This window comes from Crocodylus porosus, unplaced genomic scaffold (assembly GCF_001723895.1).
Source record: "Crocodylus porosus isolate Cpor-Errol unplaced genomic scaffold, CroPor_comp1, whole genome shotgun sequence".
Classification (NCBI taxonomy): Eukaryota; Metazoa; Chordata; order Crocodylia; family Crocodylidae; genus Crocodylus; species Crocodylus porosus.
In genome coordinates this window covers 128,848,036-128,860,420 of record NW_017728886.1, presented here as the reverse complement: position 1 = coordinate 128,860,420, position 12,385 = coordinate 128,848,036, and the positions used below count along the sequence as shown (strand labels likewise).

Below are 12,385 nucleotides of genomic sequence, written 5' to 3'. Positions count from 1 at the left end.
GAAAAAAAAAAAAAAAAGCGATTACTTCATTTTAATTTGTTAAAACACGAGAAATTTAAAGATGACAGAATAATAATCTGTTTGCTAACTAACCAGTTTACATACCATTAAGTAGATCCCTTTACTTCAGCCAACGAGACAAAAGGTTTAAGTCAGCACCTCAACACACCCAAAGATTAGGGTCTTTCCAGCTTTGATCATTATTCCAGATGGACAGGTTTAGTGATTCTCAATTAGCCATCAAGAACTTTATTGTAATATCCAGTCAGTATTTCTTTACATTAACACAATATATAAACAGACTATGCTACTTCCCACTAACATCTGAAGCTTGCTAAGAAGAACTTTTCCAACTATTTGAGTTGGTCTAATAAAAAGATATCATACCTACCCAAAGAACCTTGTCTGCCTATGTCCTTAGACCAACATGGCTACAACCTACACCCCTTGACTTCACATTCCCACCGAAGTATTAAGTATGCAGCAGAAAATCACTGGTACTTTTCCGATACCATAATCTCCTACAAAACGTATTCACAAGCTACATTGTGTTAATGGAGACATGCAAGATCCTTCCTCCCTTAGACACAAAAGTATCACCTGCCCTTGAGTGGACAGTGACCTAATCTCTCTAGGTAACCAGTGTCAGTCTAAATCAGGGGTCAGCAACCCCCAGCACATGTGCTGAGCATGGCACGCAAGGCCATTTTGCTTGGCACACCACCGCCAGCTCAGGCTCCAAGCAGCTGCTGCCAACCATGGAATCCAGGCTGCTGCCAGCAGGCAGCTGGGAGTCTGCAAGCAGACTGGGCTCCATTGGCCAGCTGCAGCCACGAGGCTGCAAACAACTACTCTGGGCACCAGCAAGTTGGCACTCTGGCACCTCCAAAAACTCAAGGTAGACATTGTGTTTTTTTCCGGCTCTCCAGCCAAAAAAACATTGCCTACCCCAGTCTAAATCATTAGCAAAGGATTAGCAACTCCTTCTGCCTGTAACTGCTCTTGCTTTTGATTCCTTGGTATAAGGCTTCAAAGTACTTGACTATTTAAAAAAAATTATATGATATTCAAGGTGAAAACTCAAAAGATTATGAAGTTTACTTAGTATTCAATTCATGATGCTTCTATGAATTATTTTCCTTGTAAATAGGTCTTGTTGCATATGAAACCTGATGTAATAACAATCCATTGTCTTCCACATATTCTTTTAAAAGACTCCCTTAAGCCGATTATTTGTAGAAGTGTCTTAAACCCTCATGCATTTAAAACCTGCATTGTACCAGATACAAACGAAAACTTCCAAAAATAGACAACATTTTGCAAAGGGGGAGCGGGGAGGGACAACTGACACATATAATGAATACCAGATGCCTACCTTCACTGGTAGCCACATTCTTTTGGGCTTTGGTCGGTGTGTGATCTGTACTTGAACTCACATCAGATGAGATGCTTGAGCTGCCTTTGCCTGCAAAGAGAAACAAAGGTGGGGAAAAAACAGTTTTGATACTGAGGATTTTTTTCCTTCTGCTATTAAAAGTTTGGGATGATGCCAGAGAGCTGGAAGCTTCAAGTTAGAGCAGCTGAACCTCATTGTGTACAAGTACAGGGTGGGGACTAGCTACATTATAGCCTCAGACAAACATTTTTTGTATTGGGGTGCAATTCTGAACTCCTATATTTTGGAGCTTCCATTGCAAAATCTGCTCATCTATCACAAGTCAAAAGTTTGTCATTAACATTTGCAAGATAAAAACAGGACTTTCAACATTAGGCTGCCAATTCAAATGTAGACCAGACCAAAAAAAAAAAAAGAGCACTTAATTCATGTGCTCACCAAATGTGTTAAGTAACATTTCTAACCAACTTGTCTCTATTGCTAAAATATGTTCTTAGGAGCTAAGGTCTTAGACTAGCGTTTCCCAGCCTTTTCCATCCTACGGCACATCAGCCGAGTATGCCACGGGGGGGCGGGGGGGATGTAAATCAGTGTGGGTTCCATAGCCATGCCCTGGCAGGAGCCATGACTCCCCAAAATTTCATAGCATACCTGGACATGTCCAATGATACACCAGTGTGCTGCAGCATACCAGTTGGGAAACACTGTCTTAAGCCAACACTCAGAGCTAGGAATTGAGCTACCATCTTTCATCACAGATCTCCTGTGTAACCCTGCTTTATCAGGCCCATTTTGTAGACATGAGCTAGAAATTTTCTCTTACCACAGAAAGATATGCGAATTTAAAATTTCTATTGTAAGGTTTTTGGTTGTAGCCATATTGGTCTAAGGACATGAGGCTTGGCTGCCTATTGGGTAGATGTGATCTCTTTTATTAGACCAACTCAGCAACCTTCTGTAGGCATAGGGAGTGTCTGCTAGTCTGAGATTGCCAAGGAATGAAAGAAGCTAAAAATGTGACAGGATGTCAGCGAGAATGTAAATAGATGGAAATTAGGAAAACAAAATATAGTGAAGGGAGGGGCGGGGTAGGAGGGAGGAATGAGGGGGAAACAATGCCTAAGGTAAGTCAGGGAGACTCAACTGTACTTGAGTTCTCCAAGGCAGAAAAGAGGCAGTCTGTGAAAGAGTAAATAGCTGAAAATTTCTATTGTAGTTGTTTAGATACTATAAATTGCAAAATGTCACTGTAACAGGGGGCCTTCTCGGGGCCAGTCCGCAACTGGCCCGCCCACCCGTTCCTAGGTTAACCGCCTGCACCTCACTCGCCTGCCATGCCTTGCTGTATCATAATCAGTTCTACTTAGGCAGGAGGCTGCCAGGTGGCACTCTGTAGCTCTGATCCTCCCCTACACCGCAGCCCAAGCCTTGCAGACAGCATCCAGGTGACAATGCTCCTGGCCTACAGCCAGACCAAACTTAACCCTCGTTATCAGGCCTCATTCGAACACACACTCAAACTGCCCTCCTCTCACTAGGGCCTCTCATGCTCCACCCCCTCTCACAGTCTCTCATGCATCGGCAGCTTATACCACCTTGCTCCCTCTCAGAGTGGCACCCTTAGGCCACAGGTTTCATCTAGCACACACCTTGGGTGGCAAACGTACCATCTTTTGGGCCTTTCCTGTGACCCTCACCCAAGTAGTGGCCAGCGAATTAACTGACCTGGACAAAACTTGCCCTGGCCCCTCCCAGGACAGCTCTACACAAATCCACCCCCCTCCCACTGGGCTCCCAGCCCTTTGGTTTCCCCTCTTCACTGGGGCTCCACATCTGCCCCCTCACTTGGGCTACAGGGCTTCCCTTCTCAGTACAGGCTCAAGCGGCCGTAGCCATGTCTGGCCCCGATTTCTATCCATGGTGATGTGGGGGCCAGGGGCTATTGAGGTGCCCTGACCCACTTTCCACCAGGGTGGTAACTGGCCTGGTATTTCCTGGGGCCTCCTGCACCACTGGGAGTCTCACCAGACCCCCCACTCCCAGCAGGGTGTAGCTTTAGGTCATGCCCAGGACCAAGAGCCTCCTGCTCCTACCTACAGAGGTTCCATTCAGCAGTTCAGCCAGGCAATGGTTCTGTCTGCCTGCCAGCAGCGAACTGCTCTGTTTATATAGCTGGCCATGGTTCTAAAATGGCCACTGTAATCAAACACCTGCTGGCTGCTTGACTCAGCCCTTAACGTGGCAGGCACCAACAGCACCCTGCCACAGCCACAAAGAATCAAAACAGGTTAAAAATCAGAAGACTTTTACATAGTCTTGATAGAGACAGAAAGGTACAGTCAACTGAACTACTCTCATCCAGCAGTGTAGCTATTTCAGGGCAGCGCAAGAATGATGACACTACTGCTGCTTCCACAGTGATCTGTTCCAAAGGACCCTTTAAAGGACCCTATTTCAATCATGTTTTCCATGTGCACCAGAACTGTTACACATATTTCCAATGGAAAATAAAGTATAGGTGAGGAATGAAAATTGATTACCATCAATAGGTTACAATGCACCACACAGAAATGTCAACTACGCACCACTAAAGTACCTCCATTACAGAGAGAAACCAGAAGCTTTTATACCTCACAGCTAGAAATAACTGTCAACAAAGGCCTTCTTTATCCCTAGCAGGCATCTGACTGCAGCAATCAATAGAAGGGTTACTCAGCAGAAAAAAAAACCTCTACCAGAACATGTACAAATTCCAGCAGTACCCATAAGAAATTAAATTAGAAGATAGATGCTTTAAAACGGTTGCCATTATTTCCTTTTCACATGGCTTGGAATAAGTCAATGAGTCCTCCCACCTAAACAGAAAAGTTACAATAGTCACTGCTTTCTCTCTCCATAGCACTATGCTTGAAGTGGCATTGCTTTGAAACCAGCACTTGCTGCTTCCTCCAACTTTTTACCACAGAGCAAGAAGAGACAACCCTGATTTGTATCAATCTTTTCAAATTCTTGTCACTTCCCATTAGACCAGGGCTGCAGAATTTTGCTGTCTTACACATGATGCTCACACTATAAGTTACAGTAGAGAACCATTCATTTTCCCTTGAACACTGGGACTGGTGCTTGTAAATCTATTAAGTGAACAAGCTGGGTTTTTTTTTCCCAAACAAAGGCTGCTATTAAAATATATCAGCCAGTCAGCGATGCATACTCCTGGGGAAGAGAAGGGTGGAGCATTCAATTGCGTTTAAAAATATCATATACCTCATGTATTACAACTGACATCAGCTGAGAAATGTAAGTAAATGCTTTAAAAGCTAAAGTTCCTTCTTTATAAAGTTACTTTATACAGGCAGTCCTCTAATTATGGCGTTTCAACTTACGGCGATTTGCACTTGCAGCACTCTGCCATTTACACCCATGTTATTACTTATGGCACTGGATCCTCCCACTTACGGCACTACGGGGAAATTTACAATGAGAAAGAGGGTAGCAAAACAAACATCTCTGGATCAGTTTCTCAAAAAGCCATCAAGTGGCCTTAAGTCTCCCCAAAATCTCAAAAAAGCCTTTCTGAATTCTATGACCCTGATGAAGGGTGTTCCTTCACCTCCTGATAAAATAAAATTTTATGTGATTAGTTACTGTATTGCCCTGTTTAATCAATGTATATTAACTGAAAGCTAGAAAGCTTTGTACTGTACAGTGTATATCATTTATAGTTGATTAAATAGTTGACCTGAATATGGTGTTTATGGTTATTTCTAAAAAAAAAAAAAAAAGGGCATCAGGCCCTTAGTCAGGAAATTAAGCCCCTATTGCAGGGGGTGGACAAAACGCGGCCCAAGAGCCAGATATGGCCTGCCAGACCGTTCTATCCAGCCCATGGGGCACCTAAAAAATGTAGAAAATTAATATTAATCTGTCCTGGGTTGCCTTTCATGCAGCCCTCAACAGCTTTCTGAAACTCAGTAAGCATCCCTCTGCCCAAAATAATTGCCCGCCCTTGCCCTATTGTAACATTGTTTCTATGGGAAAATCAGATTCAACGTGCATCGTTTTGACTTACAGCACCTTTTCTAGGAAAGTAACCCACCATAAGGGCGAGGACTGCCTGTATGTGGAAACCTAGCTGACACTATGTTTCTATCACTTGAGTAAACCTATAATCATAGGAATGTTAGTAAGAGACTTTTCTGATCTGTTATTTCAATCAAGCATTCCTTGGCGTTCTGCATTACAGCATGCCTGGTTTTTATAACATTTGGATGTACGGAAGAGGTCTGCTCTTTTAAAAGTGCCACAGCAAAATGAGGATTTTTGTCTTTTAACAGAAAAAGACTGTTGAGTGTACAAACTGAAGCTTGTTTCACAATCCAGTTATTGCCACTTTATTCCTCAGGTCAGCTCCAGAGAAGCATTTTGCATGGCAAAGTTGCCTAAGTTTAACATACCTGGATTTGCAATGTGAACAATGGAGCAGGGGTGGGAGAGCACATTAAGGAGCCAGGAAGAAACTAAAAGATATGGTAGAGCCAGATGAGGATGAGGAAGGAAATGCATTTTTTATAATCAAAGCCCATGTTCCCAGCAGATAGTCATTAATTTGGTTGCCACCTTGTCTTATAAAAAAAAAATGCTACACCAAAAGCAGAGTCTAGCACATCACCCACCATTATGAGAGATGGAGCAATACACCACTGGGTTCCATTTCACAGTAACAGAATCCTAACAGCTTGTCAGGGTTTGTAATAGGGGATGTAATAGTTTACATTAGATTGCAGAAAGGTAGGCCTATCAGGCTGCTGCTGTTATTGTTATTTTACACAAATGTAAATTACTAGAGATTCAGTACATTTTCACTAGCAGAAAAAGATGAAACCGATGTGTCTTTTTCACTAAGGTGGTGCTTGATGGAGCAATTGCCACACTTCCAGCCTTACCCCAAACACTAAGCATTAAATCTTGAAAAACCAAATAGTATTTCCAAAGAATTTTGTCACACCCTGCTGCAACATGGGAACTGCAGTGAAGCCCAAAAGTAAAATGATGAAATGGAAAGGTGATTAACAGTATTTTCTCCAAGCAAAGGTGACAATTCCTTATGGGAAAAATTAAGTCACACATATAAACAATGGACACCGCATTTGCCAGCTGTATGCATGCAGCATAAGATAAAACTACACTGCTGGAACTATGATACCATTTCCATCAGTTATTAACAACAGTAAAATCCATACCCTTGGTAGAGAAGCCACCAGAATATGGGAAACAATTTGAACCAAGACAATTCCATTCAGTCTTTACCATCAATACTCAGCATACACCAGTGGCAATGCATCAAGCAGAAAAGCTTGACTATATATGCATTAACACATTTCATGGGCTTTGTACAATAGCATCACTTAGAAGGTATTAAAAATATTTGTTAAACAGAAAATGAGATGAAAAAGGAGAAAACTCATTAGAATTATATAGAATTATTTTAAGTCAGACACCAGGTCTTCTGCATTCTGATATTGTTCTATAGACAGTTTATCATGTTAGATTCTTCTCTTACAGGATGCAGCCCTCAAAACAAGCTTCTTTCCCTCAACGTGACACACTTTTGAAGAAATGGTCTCCAAGGCTGGGGGCAGACATTACACATAACACAGTTTAAGTGATCAGAAACTGATTTAAACTTGTAACAGAACTGACAGTCAGTGTACATAAGCCAGTTTGAAAGTGGCCAAAACTAGTCTGAGTTAAAACCTGGTTGAATGTAGTATCACACTTAACTGATTTGGCTCAAACCAATTTATGCAATGTGTCCCAGACCCCCTCTGGGTTCAACTTAAACCCGTGTCCCCTAGCATCCCAGATGCTTTGCAGCCCTAGGTGGGGCTCTCTGCTCCAGAGAGCTGGGCTGGCTGTTGAGCTCTGGTGAGCAAGCATAGCAGCATCTGGCTTACCCCTGCCACCCCTCCTCTCCCACCACTCCCTGCTTAAGCAAGGATTCACCCTCCCCTCTCCTAGAGCATGGACCATAGCCAGCATGTAGTATGCTAGCTAATGCTGGGAGCTGTCTGTATAACACAGACAGGACAAAGGCAGACAGGACAATGTCTGCTTAGAACTTTTTGGAGCTAATCAACCAGGCAGCTGGTAATGTCCCTCTGCTCCTTCCTTGGAAAAAATTGTTTAAGAAGAGCTTGAACTAATGAGAGAGGCTTTTGTTTTCTTGACAGGCTGATAAACATCGAGTTAAGGGTTATAAACACTGTGTTATCAACTCCCTGCTCTGCTGGCTCCATCACTGGTCAGAAGTAGCTGGTGGCAGGGGCTGAACCCCTCCCTAATCAGAGGGTCCTGCTGGGGCCTGGAAATGCCCCCCCCCCCCACCTCAGCACTGTAGAAGGGAAGGGAGGGCTGTTCTAACACCTCCCCTCCCCCCCACCAGCTTCTGGCTGCAGTGGCTCGGGCATGTGCCTACATTTCTTCAGTCCAGAGGGGATTTCTGTGCAGTTACGAACTAGTTCAGCCCAGCTAGGTTAGACTAACCTGCAAAGATTGAATCAATTTAGGCTCAGGCTTTTTGAATGTCTGTCCCTAGCCCAACAGACTCTGAACACCGCACACTGGATGTAATCAAAATGCGAGAAGCATAATTTTGTAGTGTAACATGCCCCCTTCTCGTTTCAAATTAACTAGGTTCAGCTAATGCAAACTTTCATGCTTGGTTTGTATCTTACCACCAAGAAATTCCAAGCATTTCCAAATATGAAATAATCTGCAAAAACCCTAAAAGACTTTACCCTATTCATTTTACAGAGCAGCCAACCACAGTACAACACATTACTGGTCTTTTAACCCAATATTTATTCAGAGCAATGAACAGAAGCAAGGATGAAAGCTCAGAGCACCTTGCTGAACTGACTGTGCATACTAGTTGTTAACTGCAGCAGGGCTGTGAAGTTATGGCAGGTCTCACAACCCATTCATCCCAGGAAGTCTGTTGCATCTTCCAAGTAAGTCTGGCTCTGCAGTTCTCACAGCTATGAACAAAGTTATAAAGCCCTCTCGCTTCCTAACAAACAGACAGTTAACCTGTTGCTGAGCCTAATATTTGGCCATCCAAGGCAGCTGCCCTGTTTCGCCTCTGAGATTTGGCTCTGTTTGTTAAATGGGACTGGCAATGAGCAGCAGCCACTCCACACTACACTTATAAATAGCATCCATTAAATTAAAAAGCAAACAAACATAACCCAGAACCTAAACTAATAAAATATGACTCAGTAAAAAGCCTAAAAGTTAGGAATAATTCCCAAGCAACACGCAAAGGAGACCATAACCATGGAGAAGCCTTCCACAAAAACTCTGTAAACAAAAGCAGATTCTTATGCAATTTCCCCCTACCCTTCCCTCAATTAAGATGACATTTTATTCTTAAGAGGAGCCTTTTAACATTTTAGCTCTCATGCATAAATATTCAGCTGCCATGTTTATTTCTTCTCAGACATAGCCTGATTGTTATAGGCCTGTAAAGCGGTTGGCAGAAAGAAGCACAAAAAGCACAAGAGGCTCATAGGGAATGCTCAATCAAGGTGCCTCAAAAGGGGAAGTAAGGAGTGCAGCCAGAACAGACAAGAGCTCAGGAAAGGCAGGTATCTTTCTGAAGCACCATGCCTTCTTCAAGTTCCTGAAGAGAAAGGATTCTTAAACACCCAAATGTCAGAGACACCTGAAAGCAGGAAGAGGAAGCAATGAGCAACCATGCATAGTCCTGCTGCTGTGTTTCTGGGCTTCAAATCCCAGAGACCCCAGGGGCAGCAGGAAGAGGAAGCGAACACACAGCCCATGCTGGCTACGTGCCAGAGAGTCATGCTCTAGCACTCCCCTGGCTTCTGGCCTGAGCCACTGCAGACATGTGGCTGCATTTCCTGAATCAACGGTAAACGTCGGTCCAATTGTTTCTGAATTTAATCTCTGCAGTTTAGACTAACCTGCAAAGACTGAATCAATTCAGCCTTGGACTTTTTGACCAAAAAAGTTGGGAAACCTAAAATCCACTGTAGAAAAGTGTGTTTGGTGCTTGGGCTTGAGTCTATTCAAACCTGGGCTTTTTGATGGTCTGTACTTAGCCCCAATGATAAATCCAGGACCTTGAAGGTAATGACATATTTGCCTTCATACTAGTCTTTTTCTTTTCTCCACTGAAATGGTAATGTCTGAGGAAAGCAAAGTAATCACATGTACCTGCCTCTGACAAAGTTTATGGACAATCAAATAGACACATAAATTTAGGTGCTTTATTACATCAGCATGAATGTCTCACACCATATACATTTCACAATTCTCAGTTTCCCAATTATTTGTACTGAAATTTGTGGAAGGGTTATCCAAACCTTCCTTAACAGAACTGTATTTGGGGTCTTAAGATTGGATTTCAGCTCAAGCAGGGGAAACAAGCTCTCCTGCTTGATCTGGCACTGACAAGATCTAGAGAACGCTCTTCATGGCTTGAGCCTCTATAGAAGGTCCCCATGGTATTGTGGGAATACGGGGAGAGTGTGGAAGTAGCCAAAATAGAAAAACACAAGAGTAAAAATGAAAAGTCATCAGTACATAGAGGTTGATATAACAATTGCTATCCCACTGCCGGTAAGATGGACTGAAAAGGGTATTTTATTGGAAGCAAAGCAGCAACAAAGATGCCCTACAGTGGTATTGAATAAGGAAGTTTAGAAAGAAACAAGGGCTACAAGTAAAGACTAAAATCCCTTACTGCTTTCTTTACAAGAAGCAAATCAACACTGATAGTGGCTATCCACTACACCAGTGGGATCTGACCTTTTTAGCAGGCATACCATAATTTAGCCCTGAATCCACCCCAAGCACCACTATCTACTACTCTTCTTTCCCAGCTCTGTGCTTCCTGTTTCATCTGCTGCTCTTTCTGCTTCTTTTCCTGGGTTCCCTGTCCACACTGCTGCTTTACTTTTTGCTCCCTACCCATGTGTTTCCTGTTCCCTCTCCAATCCGCTACATGCCACAGAGGCTGCCCATGCCACTTGTGACACAGGCTGGCCATAGCTACAATACACTACCTAATGAGAGGTCTGAGGGGATCCTTAGCACAAACCCACCTTTATCCCCATTCTGGGGCTGAATCCAAGTTGCCTCAAAGCTGTTTTCTGTAGAAATCCTTCCTCACTGGCAGAGATGTGGGGTGGAAAATTTTCCAGCATTTTTCTGAGGAAAATGTTTCCATTTCTAAAAATTCAATGTTTCATAAAATTCATTAGTAACAATGAATGGAACATGAAAGCTTTCAGCTCGATCAAGGCAAAAAGGAGGAACAGACTACCAAATGAATGCACTGCTAAGCTTGTTTCTATTTCTGAAAATCTCTTGCTTTTAGCACACAATTAGTGAAGAAGATGCAGTATGATGATTAAGTGGTCCTTGCCCAAAGACTCATCGGTAAAGCCATCCTTCAGCAAAAGAAAATGGTGTCTCAAGGAGTTCTGAATCAGACTTGCCTCAATCTGATTCTGATCATTTAAACCAGTTTGTGTGTAATGTCTGTCCCTAGCCACACAGCTGCTTCATGGTTAGGGCCTGGTTTTAACTGAGGGCCCAGCTTGTGGCACAGTGGCTTCTTTAATCTTGGTGTCCCCCCTGACATGCCTTCCACTGCTGATGATTGATAGAGGAGCCCCACAGTCCTTCCTTTTGCTCCCAATGGCAGGGAGGCAAAAACCATGGTTTTAAATGTGCTGCATTTTTTGCCTCTAGCCTGGTCATCACCAAGCAACAGGAGGCAAAAACCACAGCATATTTAAAAATGCAGTTTTAAAAACAGAGCACAGGTCAAGTACCCCTCACCAAGCTCAGATAAGTGCGCTACATAGCACTGCAATTCATGAGGGCATAGTTTTTGATAACACTATCAGATCTAAGGAGTAGCAAAGGATCCATCACCTAGAAGATCTAAGGAGCAGCAAAAGATCTGTCCTGTGTGCGTCTGTGTCCCCACACACACGTGTTCTCCCTTACCTCACCAGTGGCAGCAGCAGCAAAGGCAGTGGAGGAGGCAGCAGCAGCTGATCCCCCTAAGGTAAGTGGGGTAGAGGGCAGAGGGAGCAGGCGCAGCTGAGGCAGATCCGGAAGGGAACGGATCCCATTTAGCTCAGCCAACAAGGAGCCGCACTCCTGGGCCACGGGCAAGCAGTGCGCCCAAACAGGCGCACTCTGTAAGGGCGTGCCAGTGTTTGCACCGGCGTTCGTGCAGCAGCGGTCCACAAGGGGCCTCCAACAGGTGAGGGAAGTAGACTTATAGCTCCTTGGACATGGTAGACGTGGAACGCAGCTGCTAGAGGCCCCACACTGGTGGTGCCGCCTGCCCTGGGCTCCTCTGGGGCCTCCACCCAGATGGAACTCATGGCAGGGTCAGTAACTCCCCGGCCTCCTGTCTGGGGGGGTGGCCTGGCAGGGGCCTAGCACCTAGGGGACGGGTTGGGTGGTCCCCTTGACTGTCCCTCCTGTGCCTGGCTTAGGGCCCTGGAGGAGCAGGTGAGGGAGCTCCAGGCTGAGGTAAGCAAGCTGTGGTGGATCAGAGCTTCAGAGGACAAGACTGACACCTATTTCTGTTCAGTGCAGGACCAGGCAGCCAGTGTACAGACCCCCCAGGAGAGGCACACAACAGAGGTGTGGTGGAAAGTACCCATCAGAACCAGGGCTGCTCCGGCTAGTGTGGTGGAGGTTTCCCAGGTACAACTTGGGAATAGATATGAGGCCGCAGCAGTCCTGGAAGAGAAAGACGAAGGGGATGCCTCCAACGGGGAAGGTGCCACTCCACACACAACACAGACAGTGCAGAGAGGGAGAACAAGGAGGAAGAAACGATAGGTCCTTGTCATAGGGGACTGAATCCTAAGGGGAACGGAGGGTCCCATCTGCTGACCAGACCCCATGGCACATGAGGTCTGCTACATGCCCGGGGCT

General features: G+C 44.5%; 1 protein-coding gene across 4 annotated transcripts in view; it reads right to left on the bottom strand.

The window, feature by feature from the left end:
- The window catches only part of FBXL7 (F-box and leucine rich repeat protein 7), a 330,312-nt gene that overhangs the window by 247,411 nt on the left and 70,516 nt on the right, over nt 1–12,385 (bottom strand). For all 4 annotated transcript variants that reach the window (XM_019541798.1, XM_019541814.1, XM_019541824.1 and 1 more), the window contains exon 2: nt 1,376–1,465. In XM_019541798.1, the coding sequence (XP_019397343.1) occupies nt 1,376–1,465 (90 nt within the window). The remainder of the gene's footprint in view (nt 1–1,375; nt 1,466–12,385) is intronic.